The 24,332-nt window shown below is 36.2% G+C and overlaps 1 protein-coding gene across 5 annotated transcripts in view; it reads left to right on the top strand.

Moving 5' to 3' along the window:
- Nucleotides 1-8,898: 8,898 nt before the first annotated feature.
- LOC125266295 (peripheral-type benzodiazepine receptor-associated protein 1) overlaps nt 8,899-24,332 on the top strand; it is a 130,342-nt gene continuing 114,908 nt past the window's right edge. For 4 of the 5 annotated variants that reach the window (XM_048186822.1, XM_048186819.1, XM_048186818.1 and 1 more), the window contains exons 1-3: nt 8,899-9,147; nt 10,804-11,582; nt 13,595-13,901. In XM_048186822.1, coding sequence (XP_048042779.1) covers nt 10,915-11,582; nt 13,595-13,901 — 975 coding nt within the window. In that variant the 5' untranslated portion in view covers nt 8,899-9,147; nt 10,804-10,914. The remainder of the gene's footprint in view (nt 9,148-10,803; nt 11,583-13,594; nt 13,902-24,332) is intronic. The other variant, XM_048186820.1, reaches the window with a different exon arrangement.

Raw genomic sequence — 24,332 nt, 5'->3', positions numbered from 1 at the left:
AAATAACTTCACTGTGAGTATATCGGGGTCTTGAATCACGCTCAGTCTCTTGTACGTTACGTGAGCCATGAGCAATGAGTCACTGGCTGCAGTTCACTTAACGGCCACCGGTGTTGCTAATAACAAGAGTTTCTGAATTCTACATATAAACCCTTTAAAGGGGTGGTTGATTATGATTTGACTTTTTTAACTTTACTTAGTGTGTAATGTTGCTGTTTGAGCATAAACAACATCTGCAAAGTTACGATGCTCAAAGTTCAATGCAAAGGGAGATATTTTCTTTTACAGTAATCGCTTTTTAAGGACTATAACAAACGGCTGGTAGGGACTTCCTGGGTTTGTGACATCACTAACCCTAAAATTTACATAAACCCCACCCCCGAGAACACGCAACAAAGGAGTGAGGCCATGTTATTGCAATACAGTATGTAACACAAATGCAATAGCATGTCATAAAAGCAAGATGACAACATCAGTTATAACCGTAATTAAACTAAACTATACCTGTCTTCATGCAGTATTTATTCTCTGTCTCTGTAGGCCTTCCTACCTTGGAATGCGTCCTCCATAGGCAGCATCTTTAAGTTTTCAGACGCAGCCAGAATGTCAATAAACTGGAGCGACTCTCCAGGACCGACGTTGCTTATTCCTGCTCTACAGGCTGATCCGTAATAACCTCCCAACAGGCGAATCCATCCTGAGCGGGATGGACGTGTGTGTGCCGCCTGGCTCTTTTGTCTGGGGTGTTGAAGACTTTCTGGTGGTGTCCGTCAAATGACAGGGCAGGTCAAAATACGGCTGAGTCTCTTTCATCAGGATAATCCGCTCGATTTGGGCTGCTGCCTGGTTTTGATAAGAGAACATGATATTTATATCCTTGTGGCTGCTGGGAAGGAAAAATCAGCATGAGATATCTTTTTTAATAGTTTGTCCTGGAAGGTAATGAGAACATGATATTTAAAGGTTCGTTCACTCCAAGGATGATAATTAATAGCTATAAAGTTTTATTATTCATTCTAATTCTATGAAATTCGGGAAGTCCACACCCCAGTTATAACGATAACAGCAATGAGGAAAGATACCATTGGAATCACTTTTTTAATATTAGTTACCCCAAAGTTGAGCTGCAATGTATTTCAGCATAAAATTGTTTGTTCAGATGACTCAATTTGGAAAGTTGGGACAAGTTTTGGACAAACACTTTATATTTGCCTTCTAAGTGAGGTCAGCATAACTTCATGTCAGCAGTATGTTTAGAGTATTCTTGTTCAGTTCACACAAAATAATAAACTGACTCTGAAGCTACTTTTATATTTGTTGGAAGAACAATTTGCAAGTTGAATGCTGAAATATCTGAAAAATTAAAGCTTTAAATTAAATAGAATTAGCTGAACAAATTCTTGATTCTTGAATTCAAAACATTTTGACATATTAAAAAATACAGATACAGAGAAATATTGACAACTGACCCTAATAGCTGGAGTTTAAAGTCGATATAAAATCAATATCGACCCTATTCTAATTCACGTTCATGATTTTTGTTACTTTTAGTCACTGACTTCAAATTTCCACATAATTGTGATCACATTTTTACTCGTGTCTCAGTGTGAGTTACAGCTTAATATATTTTCCCCCAGTAGTTATGAAAATTAATTTTAGGGAAATACCATATTATTTTAAACTTTGCAAGATTTAAAAAAAAAACATTATTTTGCTATGTGAGTACATGGATTGCAATAGATTCATTGTGTGTTTGCTGTTTAGACATGTTTTCTCAGAAACTAAATAATTTTTTTACGCAGAAGCTATTACAGTAGTTTCGCACTGATGTGCTGCATTTTACTGGTTCAGTGTCTTTTGTTTAGTCAGTAATTAGGTTGTGGGAACATGGCTTCAGGGTAAGAGTATAGCTTTCCGTCATTATGTTCCGATACAGGTCTCTCTCACACCTCATCTCACATTCACATTAACTAAGATGTACATTAATAAAAATCACACATTCACCTAGTCTTTACTAGCAGCATGACCACTGAAAATATCACTAGTCCACTAGAGTAGATCACTCCATTATCAGGCGGAAAATGCTCTATGCTTTGATTTTATTACCCAGCTAAGAGCTGTGGATGACGTTCTGGAAAGGTTCGCTCAAAGTTTTGAAAAAACTTTCTTCCAGACCAGTAATGTTAACAGAACGTTCTTTCAAAGTTATCTGGTATTTAATAATGTTCTCAAAACTTTAGTTTAAAAACATTATTTTTATATCATTCATGAAATGTTTTTTCCCCCGAAACGTTTTAGTTGGACGATCATCTAAAGTTTTTTTAAAGGTACAATATGCATTTTTTTGGTTCAAAACCAGCTAAATTTAAAGTCAATACATCATCAATCATTCTTCCAAAGCATGTTTTTGTCTTTCCCTGATTCACTATTTAAACAAACGGCGAACAGAGGAGAATCTGTTGGCAAAAAGAGAATGTGACAGAGCTCGTAATAAAACAAGAATCAACATGAGCTCAGCTTTTCTGAGATTACGAGAACTGAGGGATTTAAAATGTTGTAAAAGCGACGCTGAGATGATGGTGTTTTTATTACTCAACAGGTGAGTAAAGTGTTTTATTGAACAGATAAATTGCCATATGTAGATCTCTAAAAGGGTTCATTGTAAAGCAGTATCTATTGTGAAGGGTCATTTCATTATGGTTGTTGTAGCGCTGTGCTGGAATTTATTTTCAAGGAAGTACCGTGTCTATTAATGAGTAAAGTAACATCTTCAACTAGTCAGCTTGAAATCCCTTCCATCTGAACTGGTTATATTAGGCCTAGTAATGAATGTTTAATGAGCAGTAGGATAAACATATTCATCCACACAGAGCCGAAGCACAACCAAAACAATGTTCTTCCACAAAATGCATGCAGTTTTGTTTTTAACCACTAGAGAGCCAAAAGTTACATAGTGTACCTTTAAAAGTTATTCTTGCAAAATCATAAAATGGAATGTTCTCATAACCAAGAATTTTAAACATTCCGAGAACATTCAGAAATAATTCAAAACATTCTCAGAACTTATTTTTGTTGGCTGTGTAGACGCTGCAGTTTCGTGGCTTTCTTGTGTATTTGAAGGTCACAATGAACTTATGTAAGTTTCTCAATGTCTTCATGTAAGTTATATAACAGTGTCACATTCAGATATTCATATCATGAATCTGACACATTCCACTCCAACATCCTGTAGCTTTTGTCCGTACCACGTTTGTGTCCCTCAAATATGGGTTGTTATTTTGTAAACTGGTTTTCACTGAACTGACACAGTAATTTTTATATCTACTGTATAGGACTAGTGAAGAGTGTTGCAGTGATTTTACCACATGTAAGTGGTGAAAGCCCTGGTTAGATGAACTTTGGTGGTCCAAATGGTGCTTTGAATAGATATTCAATGGCTGAGATGAAAAGCATGACTCAAGTCACTCAATTGTATTAAATTATTATTATTATTATTATTATTATTATTATTGGACAGTTGTGAGCATATGTTTTATAGAAACAATGTTCTTAAAGAATGATCAAAAAATAATTGTAATGATTCATAGTATTTCAAAAAAATGCTGGGTTAAAAACAACCCAAGGTGGGTTGAAAATGGACAAACCCAGCGGTTGGGTTAAATGTTTACCCAATGTGCTGGTCAGTTTTATTTAACCCAACTATTGATTAAAAATGACTATATGTCTGGCTTAAAATGAACCCAAAATATGTTGGAAATTAAAAATCAGACACATAATTACTAGAGGCAACAATAATAATCAAAAGGTGAACATTTATTAATAAGAAATTTAATAAATGTTTATTGTCTAATTGTTATTCATTAAACTTATTAATAAATGTTCATTTCCAACATACTTTGGGTTCATTTTAAGCAGTCATTTTTAAACAATGGTTGAGTTAAATAAAACTACCCAGCAGGTTGAGCAAACATTTAACCCAATCACTAGGTTAAAACAACCCATTCGTTTGTCCATTTTCAACCCAACTTGGGTTGTTTTTAACCCAGCATTTTTTAGAGTGTGGGTTGTTTCAAACCAACCCAATTTGTCAAAATTTAAATTTTTTAATTACATTTTTAACCCAACAGTTGGGTTTGTCCATATTTGACCCAAATTTGGGTTGAAACAACCCAGCATTTTTTTAGTGTACACTGTAATATATATCGATGTAATGATACGTACTGTTTAACTTAATATCTTTTTAAAATAGTAGGCCAGTCTCCTATTTTTCTCTGACAACCTTAAATATGATATAATATATTTCTTTCACTACATATCAAATACACCTTTGATACTATTATGCACCAGATGCTTGAATGACCCGATGCTTGTGTTTCCAGAAAGAACACTTGTCATGTCAGACTCTCTCTGGGTGGCGTCTTGTTTTGCAGTTCATGAACATAAAGAAGGCCGGACTCAAGTGTCTCATGTGAGATCACAGCCTGAAGCTGCAGAAGGTTTTGTTTAGACTTGGTTAATGTGAATTTCTCCGAATTAATACCGATAATTGAAGCTGCTCTAGTTTGTCAAAGATCATGTTGTAGCTTCAGGGTTTTATTATTGAGAGAGAAGTATCAAAACCACACAAGAATACAAATACTGTATAAACAAATATAAACAAATATGTGCTTTTGTGTTTTGCTGACAGTTTAAAGAGATCAAGTGTAAATCTTTTCTAAATTTTTTTAAAACTTCAATATGAACTGGAGCTTTAAAATGCCATCAATATATTATCACATCCAAGGACATATTTTTTTATTTTATTTTTTCCTCTTTTTTTCCCATAAGCAGGAAGTAATGGCTTTGCCAGTTAATTAATATGCCTTGTTGTTTGGGTTTTCTTTTTTGTTATTTTGTTAACACTCTTCTTATTGTACAGTAACTGCTAATGGCAATTATTTGGCTACGGCCCAGATACGGCTGATAACCTCAGGATAAACAGACAGACTAACATTAGCTTCTTATGATGTAACAAGAACATTGAGTGTTATGGGAAGTGTTCTCAGTTCGTTTGACCTGATTTATGCAGCCTGACAATACTATAATAGACTAAAGAATTATTCAAATGTGATAATGTGTTATCTGTATGCCAGGTTAAAGAGATGTGTTTTTAGTCTAGATTTAAAGGTGCTAAAGAGGATTTTTTTGTCGACTGAGAATCCAAAGACTGTTACTGAGTTTTTGAAATGAGCGCATGCGTAAGAACAACCCCCCAAAAACACCTCCCAAAACTCGTGCACGAGTATTGGAACACGAGTGTTTACCACCGGCATTCGCTGTGTCGTGTTAGTGGATTCATTATGTCGGACTCACCGCAGGTAACTCATAATCTGCAGTTGTTACTCCTGTCTCCAGTGGCGGAGCCAGGATTTTTTCATAGGGGTGGCCAGGCAGGGGCCGGCAACCAGTCTGGGGTGGCACAGAAATCTTCATAATTTCAACATAAAAATGAGTCTGACTATAAATTACTGAACTGTGCCTACAACACAACTGAGTACAGTTAATTTGCACTTAATTAATTGAGAATTTTTCTTTTCTTTTTTTTGCGTTCCTCACTTGCAGGCATATTAATAAAGTGGCTCAAGCTATAGCTAAATTTCAACTTGTTCAGTCTGCTTGTTCTGGTTCTCAAAACCCCTAATAACTTGTTCTCCATTGTTGCATATCCATGGATGAGACATGCAGATAACTACATACTGTACTTCAAAGATTATTCTGTTTCAAAAATTAACCAAAAAGTAAACACTAAATTTCAAACTTTCCATATTGTCAAAATAAATAATTGCAACAGTTCTATCATACCTAAATTAAACTCAGTACAAAGACAAAAAATGTGTTCTCTTTTGAATTCCTATTTGCTGATGCGGAAGTCTACAGCACATAAATGCCAGAATGTAAAATTAATTATTTTATGCATTTAAAAGTGATAACTTTTGTTTGTACTTTATAAATGATTGCAAAATTATCATCTTCTAAAACAAATGCACAGTTCTCACATTTATTTATGCATTAAAAACTTACATATCAGTTTGTGCCTTATATTGTGATCTGGCATAGCAGAATATTTTAGTCCAGAGACATGTGACGCATATATCTCAAATAGGCCTACATACATGCATGCACAGTTCTAATGCAGCTTTAATCGCCTTTTTGGTTATTTCATGACTTAGCTAATAGACGACAGAACTACATTGCATGCTCGTAGTTTCTTTTGCGCTTTATTTATAGTGAGTAGCCTAATATACATACAGCGTGCCGTATTTGCGCGTGATTGAAAAGTGCGCGTCTTGCAACCCACCAGTTGAGAAACATTAATGTAAGCTATATACAATGTGCGCCGTTCACTTGTTCTGCTGAAGCTCATTCGGCACCTGTATCATTTCCGCGCGCGTTTGACTTGCGCCTGGCGCTGAGGCGAAGCTGAAGTGCGCATCTGAATAGTCTCCCGTTTTTTTGTTTTGTTTTTGTGGTCTTAAAGAGATGGTTCTGCATTTAAATAAACGCTATTCTTGTCAACAAAAAAAGGATACAGAAACAGCGGTTGTAAGCGGGGTGGCCAAAGGGGTGGCCACGCTTAGGCCAAGGGTGGCCACGGCCACCCCTGGCCACCCCCTGGCTCCGCCCCTGCCTGTCTCCTGACAAAAACATTGCATGCAGCGCCTGTGGAGTGTGGAAAGTTACTGGAGCGCGCAGCCACGCTCGTCTCTCACAAGGAACGTCACGGCAGTGATTGACAAGCCAGAGGGCCAATCGTTTACGCGATGATCGCGTAAACGATTGGCTGATGTTTTTAAGGCCCTACCTCGTGCACAGATGATGTATATTAATAATATTCCTTTCAGTGCACCTAATAAATAGTCTTTTATCAGTTAGTAAAGACAGTTTCCAGTAATATTGCAAAATGTATAAAACAAAACATCCTCTTTAGCACCTTTAAACTGACAGAGTGTCTTTGACATGAAAATAGATACAAGTATGTTTTAAGAATTAAATGATAATATGGCTTGCCATACGAAGCATTTGTTTCAAACGAGTGATTCGGAGCACACACTAGATGAATAAGTACTAGTACTTAATGGAATAAATTATTCATTTGCTACTAGTGTGTGCTCCAAATCACTCATTCGAAACAAATGTCGTATGGCAAGCCGTACCTTGAAACATACTAGTAACTGTTTTCATACTACTAGGACTTAAGTTTTTAGACTCTAGTATCTATAGACCCATTTCACATGACGTCACACAGCTTCCGTTTGGACTCGATGCACTTAAATGTTAAGACGGCTTGCCATACGAAGCATTTGTTTTGAACCAGTGATTCGGAGCACACACTAGTACCAAATGAATAAGTACTAGTACCTCATGGAATAGATACTATTATCTAAAAAAAAAAAAATACTAGTAGCATGAAAATAGATACTAATTCATTTTAAGGATTAAATGTTAAAACGGCTTGCCAAACGAACCAGTGATTCGGAGCACGTATACTATCAAAGTCAATGTGATTATAGTAAACGAGGCTTCTTTACATATTAAATTTCAAAATTTCAATGATTCGCTGCGATGATCTCTGTGAACCCATGTGTCTACCTATGATTTTTACCTTATGTTGGGTCAGTGTTATAAATTTGTAGACATTTAATGACACATTTGTATAATTGTATAAAGAAGAGTTTATAGTTAAAAGTCTCTTATTGGTCTGATTAACCAAACTCTCTATAAAACAAAACAAAACAAAACAAGAATCACACATATTATAAAAACACTTAATATTTAATAGTATTAGATGATTTGTTAATTGCATTTAATAGATGGCACCTTGAATAAAACATTTCAAGTTAGTTTGTTAAAGGTGTTTTTATGCATATTTGAACTGAGTTTTCGCTGCATTTACATGGTTCTGACCAGCAGGCGTCACCATCGCGTGGCATTTGAATCAGTGAATCAATCTGATTGATTCAAAGCTTCAAACACAACAAGAGACAATCCATGCATGGGGCAAGGCAAAATAAAAATGAAGAGTAAATCCAAAAAGGGGGAGGCAAGCAAAAAACAAAAAAACAAAACAAAACCCCCTTTCAAGTTATTTTTTGTATTTATATATTTTGTATTTAAACATATTCAAGCATTTTTACTCTGCAATGACCCATTTTGGTGCAATATATTTCTCCATTGGTGCAATATTTATAAATACTTGACCACATCAACTGCTTCCTTTTTGTACTATTTATGTTTGATATGTTCCGTATGTAATGCAACTATGTTTTTGTTATATATATATATATATATATATATATATATATATATATATATATATATATATATATATATATATATATATATTTAGGCACCAAGGGAAGTACTTTCACTTTAGTTGAACTTGGTATAATGACAATAAAGGCTTTCTATTCTATTCTATTCTATTCTATTCTATTCTATTCTATTCTATTCTATTCTAAAAAGCTGAATGTGAATAACAGTGTTAAGCTCTAAAATGGATAACATCTCAAATGAATGACATTTCTTAGCAGCAAATCTAAAGCTCTGGCAGCATAACCCATAGACTGTTTGGAAAAACCATGAAATGCAATACAAATTGTGCACATAAGTACCAAATTAATTTAAAATGTTATGAAAAAGTGCAAAGCAGGATATTCCAGATTTTAATGTTACATAGTTATTATATAACATATTCAGGCAAATAGCTGAGAAATAGCACCTTTTAACACACTTAAGAAATTAGGAAAGTTACATTTAACAACAACAAAAAGTTTAAAGATATTATTATAAAGGTATTACAGAAAAGTACCCCTAATAAGAATAAATATTCACCCACGCGAATAATGAACTGAGCTCAATGCGAGTGTTGTACTGTCGCCGAGCGTCCAGCAGCGGTCGCTGTGTCCTCAGAGAATCTCCGATGTCCAGAGCAGCCGCCGGACACTGAATCTGAAGCAACTGGTGCTTAAGACGCGACCGAACAACGACAAACATCGCGCTGACGCGGTTTCGCGAGGATTAATGCCAGTTTAAAAGCGTCTTTCAGAGGTTTCCAGTGAAACTAGAGGAATATATGAAGCCCATCTTGAAGTTTTCATGCGGAGGAAGGTCAGTGTGTTTATATCCCGCGTTTACAGCTCATCTATTCTCTCATTAAAGTCTCTGTGGAGATATTGACGCGTCTGAGGAGAGACTTTTACCGCTTGTGACGCTTATTTGTTTTGTTTTATGCACATACGATACATTGTATCATTGTGTGTGTGTTTCTTCGCGTCTGTATCATTGTGTCACCGTGTTTGTATCATTGTGGCTGTGATCATTGTGCTTCATTGTATCTGTGTGTGTGTGTCATTGTGTTTATGTCTTAAATCAAACCATTAACATTTTAACGTGTATATTTCTGTGACAAAGAGGTTTTGATGGTTTCTGTGATACATAGGTGAGGTCTCGTATCATTATTCGGTGTGTAAAAGAAAATAAGTTGCCAGCTAAATTGGAATATGCCTAATGACTACAATTAAAAGTTTTTTACTGTCATTTATATACACCACCAGTCAAGTTTGGACACAAGTGACTGATTTGTGTTTCTCTTAATTATAAAAGATATTTAATCTAACGGTTTATGCTTTATGTTTAAAGTGGGTGTGTAGGTAAAATATAAATGATGCTGCAAATAATGCATGTGCACAAATCAAATTTGCCATCACGTGACTACATAATTCCCATTTGTGTTATTTCATAGAGTTTACTATTATTCTAAAATTTGGAAATTAATTATAACAGAATAGGTGTGTCCAAACCTGACTGTCAGGGTTTTTATTGTTCGTTTAGCCATTAGTTTAGTTTGTTTAAACATGTGCAGTATTTACTGTGGCTTGTTACATGAAACTAGTTAACAAATCCAACCTGCTTTAGATCAGGTTCTGACTGATTGCATTGTGCATCAGTTTGTGCATGTGATCATAAGTTTTCTTTTTGTTAAAGTGCCCCTGTTATGCTTTTTTTGGAGATTACCTTTCATGTGGTTTGTAATATAGCTGTTTGTGAATGTAAAAGCTCTGCAAAGTTTCAAAGATCAAACGATAAATAAAGTTATTGTCTTCCAGAAAGAAAGACTTGATTCTGAACTGCCTGAATCGAGTCGTCAGTAATTCCAGTCTCACTTCCTGCTGAACCTATGTAGGTTTGTAACTAATTTGCATAATGACCTGTGGTTTTCATTGGCTGTCGGCGAACGACATATCCTTTGCCCCGCCCTCAAACACTGTAGTCGTAGCTGAGACTGAAAGAGTTTGGTTCGTGTTGTTCTTGTTGAGAAGACGCTGTTTTCTGCTGCCAAAACAAATCTACTTTGATTCATTGCAAAAGGATGAGATTGATTCGGTAAAACCAACGCCATCGTTACTGTTTGTATCACTGTGTATCAAGTGCTGAGGAAGAGCTGAAATTCAGATATGCTAATGAGTGTTGGGTTTCTGACACGTGCATTAAGTGGTCGACCAATCATAACAGACTGGGCCGTCTGACCAATCAGAGCACAGCAGGTTCTCAGAAAGGAGGGGTTTAGAGAAACCGAATCTTCGAACTAACCTTTTCAGACACTGTGAGAAAAGAGCTGATGCTGTATATTATGTGAAAATAAATGTGTTTTTTGACCTTGAATGCATGTAAACTTTTAAAAAAGCATAATAGGGGCACTTTACATAAGTTCTGAATCTTTCTGTTGGCATGCTGATAACCATCTTTCATCTCTGCTCTTTTCAGTACGCATGTTGGATTGTGTGTGCATGCTGTATAACATCATCATTTTCATCCCAGCTGCATGCTTTCTGTCGGGCATGAGTTGACTTTTGTGTGGCCTCCACTAACGGCATCATGGACGAAAACTGTGATGACAATAACCCTCCGATTCTCTCCTCCAAGAAAGGCTCGACCAGCCACAAACGCAGCTGCTGCAGGTCCAAGCGTGATTCCGGCCCTGATCCGCGCTGGGATGTGGAGCGTCTGCGCGTCACTTTAGAGGTGGAGCGCAGTCGAAACCAGCAGGCTCACCGGCGCTTCTCTCTGGAGCTGCGGAGGCAGCGGGAGGAGGCGCGTGAGGAGCGGGAGCGTGCTCTGAGGGAGCTGACGTACCGACACGAGCAGCAGAAGACACTGGAGCTGCTACGGCAGCGGGAAGCTCTGAGCCGAGAGCGCTCGGCGGAGGTTCGCCGTTTGTTGCGCTGGCGGAGTCGGGAGGGGAAACGTGCGGAGAACTCGAATCTCAGACAAACGCAAGAAGTTAAGCGTCAACTTGCGGATGAGATTGCTGGAATCGCCAAAACCGGGGTACAAGGTCTCAAACCTGGATGTAAAGGTAACGGTGCGGCGTATCGCAAACTCGAGGAGCTGCTGAAGACGCTGCTAGCGCAGGCAGATGGGCAGCAGGTCGCTTTACTTCAGCGCCTTCAACAGGAAGTGGATCTAGAGAAGAGCTACTTCCTGTGTCACCTGCTGGAAGCCCACAGCCGACCGTCACAGGAGGGAAAGGAAGATCGCAAAGGGTGCGTATTGCATATATATAAGTATATAGGGGTGGGCGATATGACCAAAATCTTATATCACGATATGAGTAATTTTATATCACGATAATGATATATACCACGATATAGTTAAATAAGGTTTTTATTACATCAAAAATTTTCATAGATATACACGTATTCTTATTAAAGTTACAAGAGCAAGCAGTGAGAGATTTTCTTTTTCTTGTTGTTTGATTAGTATTAATAATGACAACAGGTAAATTTGGATGCTGTCCCTTTAAGACTTACTGCACCGATCCATTATACTCAAGCCTTGTCTTTCTCAACTGTACCTTCACTTAAGACATAAACATGTCTCTGTTTACTTGCAAATACATGGTCACTTTGACACATAGGTGTGTGTATTTAACCGTTCAAGCCTAATTAAGTGGCAAAAAGCACTCAGTTCTCGCAAGCTCTATGAGCAGCAGCTTCATGTTGCCGGCTCTCAGATAGCGCTGAGAAACAGTCTCTCAGAGAGCATGCGCATATGCTGAAATAGTCTTGCAATGCTTAAAAATGCATGCAAAAGATAATCTTTCATGACCGCGTAGCATAGCAACGTCACGTGAATGTAACCGCGACAGAGACAATATCCCAAAATCTCTACCAGTTGACCGTTAATCATGTTTACTGGTATATCGCCCACCCCTATGATTATACAGTGTATTAATATACAGTGTAACACTTTACAATAAGGTTACATTTGTTAACAGTAGTTAACTGCATTATCTAAGAATGAAAAATACTTCTACAGCATTTATTAATCTCAGTTAACTCTTTCCCAGCCATTGACGGAATTTTCCGGCTTTCCGTGTTTTCACTGTTATACGGTAGGGGGGCGCTATTACGCATCTTCTGAAAGAGAACAGAATCTCTGGATCAAAACGCATGCAAAAAATGAGCAGAAACAAGTGATAATAGCATAGTTTATGCACGTTGTAGTCTTTGAAACAAATAAACAAAAAACACGATTTTCTCAGCATTTTGTTCAAAATTTTGCTTTTTATTATGACGCTTACCCACATTCAAGTGTTGATTAAAAAAAATGAATGAAGCTAGAATAAAACATCCTTTTTTGTTGTTTGTTTAAAAGCATATGCTCTATTCTTTCTTTTGATATATTGCATGTTCAGATATTCATAAAACAAAATTTTGGAGGCCATGATTTTTTTTTTTTTTTTTTGTGCAAATTATCAAAAACGCTGGCGGTAGCTGGGAACTTAAAAAAAAATGCTGGTGGGGAAAGAGTTAATGTTGTTAACATGAACTAACAAATAATTAACATTTACAAAGATGAATAAATACTGTAACAACTGTATTGCTCATTGTTATACTATTATAGTAATTATTAATATTTTGAATTTAACTTTGAATTTATATTTTTATTGGTAACTCTTTACAGTACAGTTCTCTGTGTTAACTGCATTAGTTAACACATTATTAAAATCAAAAGTTGTTTCTGTTAATATTTTTTTTTTTTTTTTTCTTCTTTATTTAAAAGGGGACAATGTACATTAATAAACATTAAAACAATTTAAATGTACCCGAGTTAGCTCAAAAGTGCTAATTTTCATCGGTAGTCCCCCAGCCAGATTTAAACAAGGCAACCTTTAAAAATAATCACAAGTACATATTATTTTATGGATCTGAGTTAACATGAGCTAAAAATATTGTATTTTTATTAACAAATGTTAAAGATGAAAGAATACTGTAACAAATGCATTGCTTATTGTTAGTTAATATTAGCTTGTGAACTAATAGGACACTTATTGTGAAGTGTTACGGTATCAATTTAATTTTAGTTTAAGTTTTAGTATTTTAGTTGTGCTTTTGCCATTTTTGTTATTAGTTTGATATTTTTAAATATCAAACTAATAATAAAAGTCTTCAACTTAAATTAGTTTTATTTCAGTTAATTACCAGGGTAACATGTGTAAGTTTTTTTTAAGTATGAGTCTTTCATCTAATATTTATATTTTACTGTATTTCAGCAAAGGGTGTGTTGTGAAACCCTCCAGGCCGAGGTCAAAGAGTTGCGTGCACCTTCTGAGTGGCGTCAAGGAAGGAGATCTCGCTCTCTTCCGCTCCTGCTCGCTATCCCGAAGTGAATCTTCTCGTCCTATGAAGAAGAAAAAGAAGCAGGAGAGTGAAACTCCTCCGCTCAGCTCATCTCCAACAGAGGAAGAGGCGTCTAAAGGAGACCCTCTGGAGCAGGATTTACCTGAGCCGGGTTCATCTGATGAGGGATCGGAGAAGTGCTCAACATCCAGATGTTCAGAGGACAATATGGATGATTTGGTGAGAACTTTATTTTATAGCATTATTTGTGCTCTTTCCTCTGACCAGGGTGTGCTTTTCTCAATGTTTCTGAGTGGTTTCTTGGTTAGAAATGTGTTCTTCTCTGTTTTTCTTCTCTTTTGTAGCTTGCTTTTCTAATAAGCCTGGCATTATATATTAGCAATATTGTTGGCTCTTTGAAAAATTAGACAGCGGTGTATATTTTGCATTTCGACACCACTGATTGAATTATTTTGTGCATTTGTATAGGTTTATCAGAGCTTGTATGGTTGTGATTTTCATCAGCTCACACTTCTGCAAACAGAATAAGTTTTTATTGGATCTTGCTTGCAGAATCTGGAATTAGATCAGTTTGGAAAGGCACATTTCCTCAGAGCTGCTGAGTCTTTAACCTTCTTTAGATGTAATCGATTGTGACAGTGAATGCAATCAGTCAGAAAAACATTCCCTAAACGCTCACTTCAACTTCACTGCATTGCTGCCGTGTTTCTTTGTAGTTACCAGTTTTATTAACATTGCCCTTGGTCTCACAGAATAGATGGATAGTTTGTGGAAGGGATTGGTTGCAGGATTTATATGCAGCAGTCACTTTATTAAACAATAACCCAAAGCAAAAAACATGCAGGAGCTCAGGAGAATAACAACCAACTAAAAATAAATGAGAAAAGACAAAGAACAACTCAAACTCAGGGCTATATATACACAGAGTAACTAAAGAGCTAAACAAGGAGCAGGTGCATAAATCAATCAAACAAAGAGTTGCCATGACAACAAATGCAAACATACTTAGAAAGCATGGCTGAGTCGCAATTGTCTGCTTATATTATGCCCTAAAACACTCTAAAAATGCTGGGTTAAATATGGACAAACCCAGGGAGTTGGGTTGTTTTCACCCAGCCATTTTTTTCAACCAATTTTGGATTTATATTTTTAGCCAGCAATATAGTAATATAGTAAAAGGCATGTTTTTGCTCACCCCCAAATAGGGTCAACTTTGTGGGGTATTTTAAGCTGAAACTTGACCAGACCAGAGACTTGTGATCTTGTGAAAGAGGGCATAATAGGTGCCCTTTAACCCAACCTGCTGGGTTTGTCCATATTTAACCCAACTTGGGTTGTTTTTAACCCAGCATTTTTTAGAGTGAAGTATGTACTTTTTGTGTTAATCATCTTATCACAGTTAAAATCCTCCAGATTGAATTTAATTTAATTTCCTAACATAACGGAGAGAAATGTAGTTGCACATTGATCTGCCAGTCGTGGGTCTTTCACTCTCTATAATGATGCATTTAAAAGTTAATGACCAAAAATATCTTTATAAAAGTTCACAATGCTGTTGCAGATGAAATATAGTGGTTTTTTTTTTTTTTTTTTTTTTTTTTTTTTTTTTTTGAGGTCATACCACATGATATCCAAATGTGGGAACTACATACCAGCCGTTAAAAAGGTTATTTTTTCCAAATGTAAGACCGAGTTACAAACCTGCTCGGTGCTTCCATGGGTCCTTCACAAATTGGTATATGATGCAACGTCCTGCCTTTGAATGGATTTCAACATGAAAGTCCCAAAGTGGTCGTTCTTTGATGGTCGCACCACATGATATTTCATAAATGGACATCATCAGACAAAGTTTGTTACTATATTATAATGGAAATATAAATATGAATGCTTTGCAAATTTTTACAGGATTAAAAAACTGGCCGGACGGTCGCACCACATGATATTTTTACACTTTGAATAACAGAAAATTACAAATAACTACTGTTTTTTGAAAAGTTAAAGTGAGTACAGTAGATTTTATAATACATATTATTTTATATGTAGTATATAATGTGGATAATATTGAATAAATATCTTTTCATCAGGTTAGATCTATCTATCTATCTATCTATCTATCTATCTATCTATCTATCTATCTATCTATCTATCTATCTATCTATCTATCTATCTATCTATCTATCTATCTATCTATCTATCTATCTATCTATCTATCTATCTATCTATCTATCTATCTATCTATCTATCTATCTATCTATCTATCTATCTATCTATCTATCTATCTATCTATCTATCTATCTATCTGTCTATCTAAAGCTATTCAAAAAAAAAACCTTCAAAGTTTAAGCTTTAAAACTATAAACTTCAAAGTACTTAAAGCTTTTAAAACTTCTTCAAACTTTCTAGCCAGTCTTTCTCAAACCAACATCAGAGTTTGTCTTGACAAAACTTTTTGTCTAATTTTATTGTGTAATGCAAACCATGAGGAGAGAGTGAACAAATGAAAGACACAGAGACCCCCTCCTGTGTTGATACTGTGGTATGAATAATTCACAAGTACAGAACGAACTCAGAAAATAGCCGTCTACTGCCACTGTGAAACTGTCACAATGTTTTGATTGTTCTGACGTTTTTAGTGCCCTGTACATAGAGAGGAACATTTAGTGGGTTGAACTTCTGGACATTGGTGTTGTTTATGTAAGCTACTGAACAGTTTTGCAAGGGCTCTTATGATGTTTAAGATCTTGATTATGGGGTCTTAGTTTTATTTTCTCCAGATTTAAATCTGTTTAATAGACGGTTTCACTCAGTTGGCTTGATTACCTCACTCACAGACTACATAACAATGATTTAGCTCAATGCAGTTGTTGTTGGCTTGCATAATGATGATTATGTGCATGTTTCAGGCCGAGAGTCGCCGTTGAATTGCAACTGCACATTGTCACACGAATCAGAAACACATTTATCAGTCAATCAGTTTAAAAAAAAAAAACAGATGTAGTAAACAAAAGTGTAATTATTGTGTAAAAAATACACTTTTTATATATTTTAGTATCATTTATATGTGGTATTTATTCATTTATTTTAATTTGAGCAATTATGTTATGTGCATTTATATTGTTTTTTATATTGTTATTTAGCTTTAATGACACTTTATTATTTTATAACCTGATTTTTTAAGAAAGACATTAACCCCTTAACTGCTCTTGGCATGTTTTAATTGCCTTTTTTCCCTATCACATATTTTAGTTATCGTCATAAATTAAGTATCATTCGAAAGCTTAACTAAAAATTCATTCTGTGAAAACCGTTTTGAAATCAGAAATTGCATTACCATAAAAACGGTACTTTTAAACCTTTTAGACGGCTCCTCCCCCAGGAGAACACATCAAAATAATTGGTGGCTATTTTTGGTACAGCGCCTAAACAAAATCTCATATTTGGAACACAACTATGGCTTTGACTTTATAGCAGTTTCAGGGTAAAAATTGTTTTGTAAGATATATATAGTTTGAATAAAATAAAAAATGTTTAGTACAGTAAATCTGAACTTCTATAACTTTTTTACAGTTTCATTTTTAAAAAATCTGCTGAATGTCTTCTTTAAAATAAGTCCATCTTTAGGTCTGTATTCTAAAGCATTCATGAATTACAACCATTTCAGTTGTAAGAGTGACAGGGGTTAAATAGCCTTGAGAATACTATGGTATTATAGGTATTCAGTGCAGCTGTTGGGCTATAAGAAGCCCACTGACATGTGGTGTGTTTATTTTAAGGAATATACACTGCCATTCAAGTGTCATGAAGAATGGCCGAATGTTTATCATAAATCAGGGTTACACATCTCTTAAAGGTACAGTACCTCTAGAAATGTTTATTCTGTCATCATTTACTCAACCTCATGTTCCAAATCTCTATGATTTTCTTCTGTGGAACACAAAATAAGATATTTTGAAGAATGCATCAGTGTTTTTGCCCATATAACAAAAAAGTCAATAGGGTTCAGTGTCGTTTGTACCCCATTTAGTAACAAAATATCTTCTTTTGTGCTCCACAATACAGATTTGGAGCCAAGATACCTGCACAAAAACACACACACAACAACTTGATCGACAGAATCACAGAAAATATTGAATTTTTTTTTGTCAAAATTGCACACCCCTAATTCAAAGTATTTGGTTGTTGTTTATGTTTTATTTTGAGCTAATAGAGTTGCTGGGGTCTGTTTTTGGCATAACTGGGTCACTCCCCCCTTTCCTCCCAAAAACTGGTGCGAGGTTACACAGAACAGCTCTGAATTATTGATATTAGCTTGAGATCAACTCAAACAACAGTGTGACAGCGCCAGACGCACGTTTTCTACATGACAAAGACCCAATGGATCATTCATGTGTCTCGAGCTTAAAAACCCACGGTGTGTCTAGAAGACCTGTTTCAGGCTTCTGAAGTTTATGGTTTTGTCTTGTGTAGTTTTGGTTACATGAATCTGTTGGAGTGTTTAATAGAGCTGGTGGAGGCACATATTGATGCAAGAGAGTGTTATAGATCACTGGTTCAATGAGTTCTACTTTGGTTTTGCCTCGTTCTTTCTCAGGTTTTTCTCCTTAGAGTAACATTGGGTCTTTGAAGTAAAGTTTTGTTGAGGATCAATGGTTTATATGTTTGGTTATATGGGTCATTGATGCATAAGGATTTTCGACAGGCCAATTCTAATATACAAAAATTAATAATATCTATTGCAATTGTTCAAACATTAAGAATGTTGTGTACACATAAATTCATAATAAAATTTTAAATTAAGTGATTTTAGTTTTTTTTTTTTTTCAGAAAATGTAGGCGTTACGGGCAGAAAACGTAGGCGTTACGTCATTGACATATATATATATATATATATATATATATATATATATATATATATATATATATATATATATATATATATATATATATATATATATATATATAAGAGTAGATTTTATAATACATATTTTATATGTAGTATATGTATGTTTTTTTTTTTTCAGTTGTCTCTTAGCTTTCATACCCTTAATATCACTATGAATTTTTCATTAATCTTTCAAGCTAAAAGGACTTTTTTTTGTTCTAAATATGTTCCAGCCTTGTTCATAAATTCCAGAAAACCCAAAATCTGACAATTTTTCTACTCGCTAAGATGAACATTGCTGAACAAATTAATCATCAATTTTTTTTTAAAAAGTATAACAGGATGTTTTGTCGTCTTCTTCAGCAGTCTGTCAGATACACGGCTCTAATGCTGTGCTCACTGTTGCTGTTTGGTCCAGTACGTTGATGTTGCCCTGCTGATATTGACATCAGACCCCTGTGGTTATTGAATATGTCACTTGGCTTGCTGTAAGTTCTCTTTTGGCTTTCTCTGCATCACAGACTGGGTTTCACTCTCAGCTCAGGTCTTTCATGTTTGTGTTGCTCAGTTCATCTCCAGTGATCAATCAAATAGAACTAGATGGAAAGAAGCACAGTGGAAAGAATCTACTCATCCACAGTTTTCAGATGATGAGCCCTCCATTTATGTTAGATACTTTAACGTTGTAGCGTTAATTTTCAACCCACTTTGTATTGTTAAGTGTTGGTAGTATATGTAAATGAACAATGTTTACTCATTCTCTGTGTTACTTGCATCAAGAAATTCCAGTTTATTTTTCAGCAAAAGTCTTTTGACAGCTCTAGGGCTTTCGTGAAAACTACAGATTATACTTCTGCATGTTTGTATCCCTGCCCACAGACAGTAGGATCAGAGGGTTATTAACAGAAGAGTTATTAAAAGGGTGGTTTATCACTGAAAATTGTATCATACTCTGTCTTCTCTGTAAACAGCATTATGGTAGAAAGGGAGCATCTTTCTTACCTGAACATCTGAAATGTTTTGCTTCTGGCAGAACTTACAGAATGCCAGTTTCTTTCACTTTTTCCCCTCCGTTTTTGCCAAAACACTGTGTTTGTGGTCATCCAAATTGAAATGTTGACTACAAACATGGAGGTTTTTCAGATTTTCCATAATGGCGTTCTCTCTGTATTTACGCACTGGATCCTTCACTGAAAAATGACATTAACTCTCTCCCGCTAAATGTTTACTCTTTGAATTCTTACACCCGGGAACAATACAAGTCGACACCATTGTAACTAAAAGTTTGCTAAGAAGTATTTCCTACTAAAGTAAGGCAGTATTTGTATCCGTAGCAGATTTTTGGGAGTGGCCTTGGGTGGCAACATGCCCAGTGCATTATGGTTATTGAAGTTTTCCTACCTGTTTGACAAAAGAAGACAACAGCCTTTTTTTCAGTTTTTTTCTAACCGATTTCAAAATCGTTTTCGCCTTTCTATTGTATAGTGTAACAAATGGAATTAGGTACTGCTCCTTTAAGGCGGAACGCACTCTCTCTCACTCGCTGATGAGTGGGCAGTATATAGATGGAGCGTGAACTGTGAGCATCGCATGTGTGCATTATTTATCTCTGTTGCTCTTTGCCGTTTATTTCTTTTGTTTTGTTTAGTAACGCAGTTGTCAGTGAAGTGTTGCAAACTGCCCCATGTGTTCGCGGGAACGGCGCTGATAATAAACCCCATGTGAAACGTCAGATAGCCTACGTGAGTTTTGCTTGCACTTGGCTGCAAACCATTCGGTCCAGCTATCCGCTCTCTCTCTCTCTGTATAAAGCGTTACAATAGGCAGCCAAGTTTTATTGAAAGCCCATTTTGCCAGTGTTGAAGTACCCCTTTAACTGTAATAGTCACTATGGTGTCTAAACCCATGAATGTCAAAGGTTAGATAAGTTACTAAACAGAGAATTATACTACATACAACATCGTTGTTTGCATCTACATTTTAAAGGCCCATTGAAATGCCTTGAAACACTCAGCATTATTCAATTTCCACTGACAACGGGATGGGACATATCAAACAGCTCTTCCCCTTTTTTAAAATAGCCAATAGCGTTTTGTTTATGTCACAGCTCGGCCAGAGCCATTGAGCTCAGTAAAGTCTCAGTTTCCTCCTAATCTCTAACCGTTTCTCCTTGGTTAGAGATTACGAGGAGATATACAATATGTTTTGTGGTCTGCGCCGACTCGCACATGTCATCCGCTCTGTGCTATCGCGTCTCTAGACTGGAGTAGATTGTGTGCACGCTGTGGAGGTTCCATTGGCGTTAATGTGAAACCAGGTCCTGGTTAGAGGTCCTGGGTTAAAATCCCGGACGAGCCCCCACTTTCCGTTTCTCCTTGGTTAGAGATTACAAGGAGATATACAATATGTTTTGTGGTCTGCGCCGACTCGCACATGTCATCCGCTCTGTGCTATCGCGTCTCTAGACTAGGGATGGGCGATATGGCCTAAAAAAATTATCACGATAATTTCAGGTATTTATTGCGATAACGATACCAATGACGATAATTATATATATATATATATATTACACCATAAACTTGATAGTCATTAGTCAGCAAGAAAAATAAGAAAACAAACCATTTAAAACAAAATGAACTGGATTGAAACTGAATTATTTAAGTATAAGTATCATAACTTTATTATCATAAATATACCTAAACTGTTGCTTGTAATCAAACGCATCATTTTATTCTGAACTGACCGCGCTCTGCTGCCACACTGGAGCGCGCTCACCACCTCTGGGCAGGGGCGGGAATTACATTTACAAGCTACATCAGCCTCAGTAATCTGACGGACGGCCTTCATATTTTTCATTGCTAAAAAACAAAAACAGTTAACGCAACCTCATAAAATCCCGGACGAGCCCCCACTTTATGCCCTATAATAGTGCACTATGTGCAATTCACCATGAAGAAAATAGTAAATGTGTGAACAAGTGACCGATTTTAGCCACAGATTCAGCGTCTATTTATAATGTAGGGGATGGGGTGCTTTAGATTTGATTGGACAGAAAATCTGATGAGAAGCTGAAGTGCAGCGTGATGGCATCAAAATCATTCATCCATATTGGTGGTGTTGAATGATTATATTATATTAATAAAAATGTTGTCATTGTTTTGGAGCACACTAGCTTGTAGATAACAGTAAGGCTAACATATTCATACTTAAAGCCAAAAAACGTTTTTTTTTCCAAATTTGATTTCATGCCGACTTTATATATCTGAGACACATTTGTAACTTTCTTTTGGTCACACATTTGTGTTTTTGACCCTAGTTCAAACCAGCACTGTGCAGAAGTCTGTGTTTTCTCTGTATCTACTGCTGAGAGCTCTCTGTGTGTCAGTAGGTTAACAGTGTTATATTGGTCGTTTGCTGTTGAGTGTGTTTGATGCTTCAGGCTGTTAGAGGCCAGAGAGCAGCTCAGATCTGAAGAGTTACTGGATGCAACATGTTGTTGATCTTAATTAAGTTTTTGGTCTGGCACAGTGAGTAAAATAAATGCCACTGATCTGTTTAGTAAAGGGTATGTGTTGGTGTTTGTATAGAGTGAATTAAATGTGTGTAATCTGATTAGAAATCATGATTGAGATTACAGCCAGTGCAACAGTGGAAAAACTCAAGACTGTGTGTGTTTTGTTTTTTATAATATAGTTACATTCTTGATGCTTTAAACAATCAAGCAGTTGAGATTATCACTTAACGTGAGTATACCGTACGTATGCAGATATATTTTATATCCCACTTTATTCATTTTCATCTCTTTGTGTGGTACTTGAGTCAGCTTGTTTTAGACTGTTTGGCAAAGAGTCACTGCTGATCTCATTTTTCCTCCCTGCTTAAGCCTGATGATAAATCTCATTTATATGATGAGAAAGGAAAATCTCCTGCTGCCTGTACTTTCAGTCTTGGTTTTGCACTGCTTTGTGACTGAAGTTTGACGCCGTTCCAATTGGGAAAACCATTTCTCAAAAACTTTAAAAGAAATGACAACCAGTCTAGCTGTCTTTTGTCCCAGTCAATATTTTTTCATTGCGTGTACCACCCGAGCAGTAAAATCCGTCTTAATATAAACCCGTAATAATTGATGAGGCAGCCATGAGCGTTGCAACCCCTCCATGAAATTGTGTCTCTTTGTGTGAAGACCTGACGTCTAATGAGATGTTAATGGAGCGTGTTTTACCTCAGACACACACACACGGGGGGTTTTCATCGGCTCTGAGTTCAGTTGCTCTCCCCGCGAGGGCTACACTGTATCTCTGTGTGTGTTTGCTCAGTGGAGAGGCAATTAGCGGAGCCTTTTTCCATATGAGAGCAAGCCAGTTGAACTCCACGGAGGTGGATAGCATTGCAGGATAATTTGATTTAAAAACCACTAGGGTTTCCAGTGCGCTTTATATGCTTCTGTATGTATTTGTCTGTATGTCATAAAATTGGATCCATATTTTACTTTATGATGCATCTCTGTTGGTGCATGTTATTTTAGTATTATTTATTTACTATAATATTTTTTTTTGTTTTTATACTGTACAAACCGTATTTTATATCGCCCTACACCTAAACCTAACCATCACAGGAAACTGTGCACATTTTTACTTTCTCACAAAAACTCATTCTGTATGATTTATAAGCCTTTTGAGAAATGGGAACATGGGGTAATGTCCTCATAAGTCACCTCCCCTTGTAATACCTATATCATTATACAAATTTGTGTCCTGGTATGTCACAAAAACACAGACACACACACACACATATATTGTCCTTTTTTTTCTCTTTATATTAATGTTTAGGTTTAATTTATTTTCCTTGTCAGTTTTAGTTATTTCCAGGTAGTATTTTTAGTGCTTTACTTTAGTTATTTCAGTTAGTAAGTCCATCTGATACTTTTTTCTGGTATTTCAGCTTAATTGTAATCAACAAAAATGTTTTAATAGATTTAGTTAACAATTGTCTGTAATGCTAAAACTTTACAATAGGTCCCCTTAGCTAACATTAATTAATGCATTAACTATGATTGACAATGAGCAATATATTAGTTAGATTTAGATTTTAATGATAACATTATCTAAAATTACTAAAGTGTTTTTTCATTGTTAGCTCATGTTAACTAATGCTTAAAGCAATGACTAAATAGCTGTTTGGTCACTGGTTAACATGAACTCATACTGGCATCTGTCAAAAAGCAAAATCTTTTCTGAGGCAGAACATTATGATTAAAGATTTTTAACTCTTGCCCTTGATAAATAGTTAGCTATTAGACCAGGAACATGCATTAATACAGTAAATAGGGTTCATCATGTGGACTTCAGTGACAGAATCCCTAGTGCATTTCTGTATTTCCACACTCTCCTGTTTAATTCCACATTCCAGACACCGTACGTCATTGCTACCATTGTCTCTCAATGCTAATATTGGAGAAGGTGCGTGTGGCCCTCCTTTGGTCCTTTCCGTCGAGCAGCGCTGCCTCTTTGACGATCAATAGAGCGACATCATTCCAGCGTCATCTCCATGGAAACCATCCTGTTCCGCGCCCATGATTGGCTCTCTCCCAGAGCCTGCTTGAATGTGATTGGAAGACCCACCCCCCCACTCTATCTCTCTCTCTCTCGCTCAGCCACACGCTCTCCTCCTCTTCATCTTAATGTTGTTATCTTACCAAACACACATTTAGGCAGAGAACCGAGATCCAGCGTGAGCGCTGAAGCATCACTCAAAACAAGGATCGTTCC

The sequence above is a fragment of the Megalobrama amblycephala genome, linkage group LG4 (genome assembly GCF_018812025.1).
Source record: "Megalobrama amblycephala isolate DHTTF-2021 linkage group LG4, ASM1881202v1, whole genome shotgun sequence".
Classification (NCBI taxonomy): Eukaryota; Metazoa; Chordata; class Actinopteri; order Cypriniformes; family Xenocyprididae; genus Megalobrama; species Megalobrama amblycephala.
The sequence above is the reverse complement of the archived record's forward strand: the minus strand, read 5'-3'. Positions and strand labels throughout refer to the sequence as shown.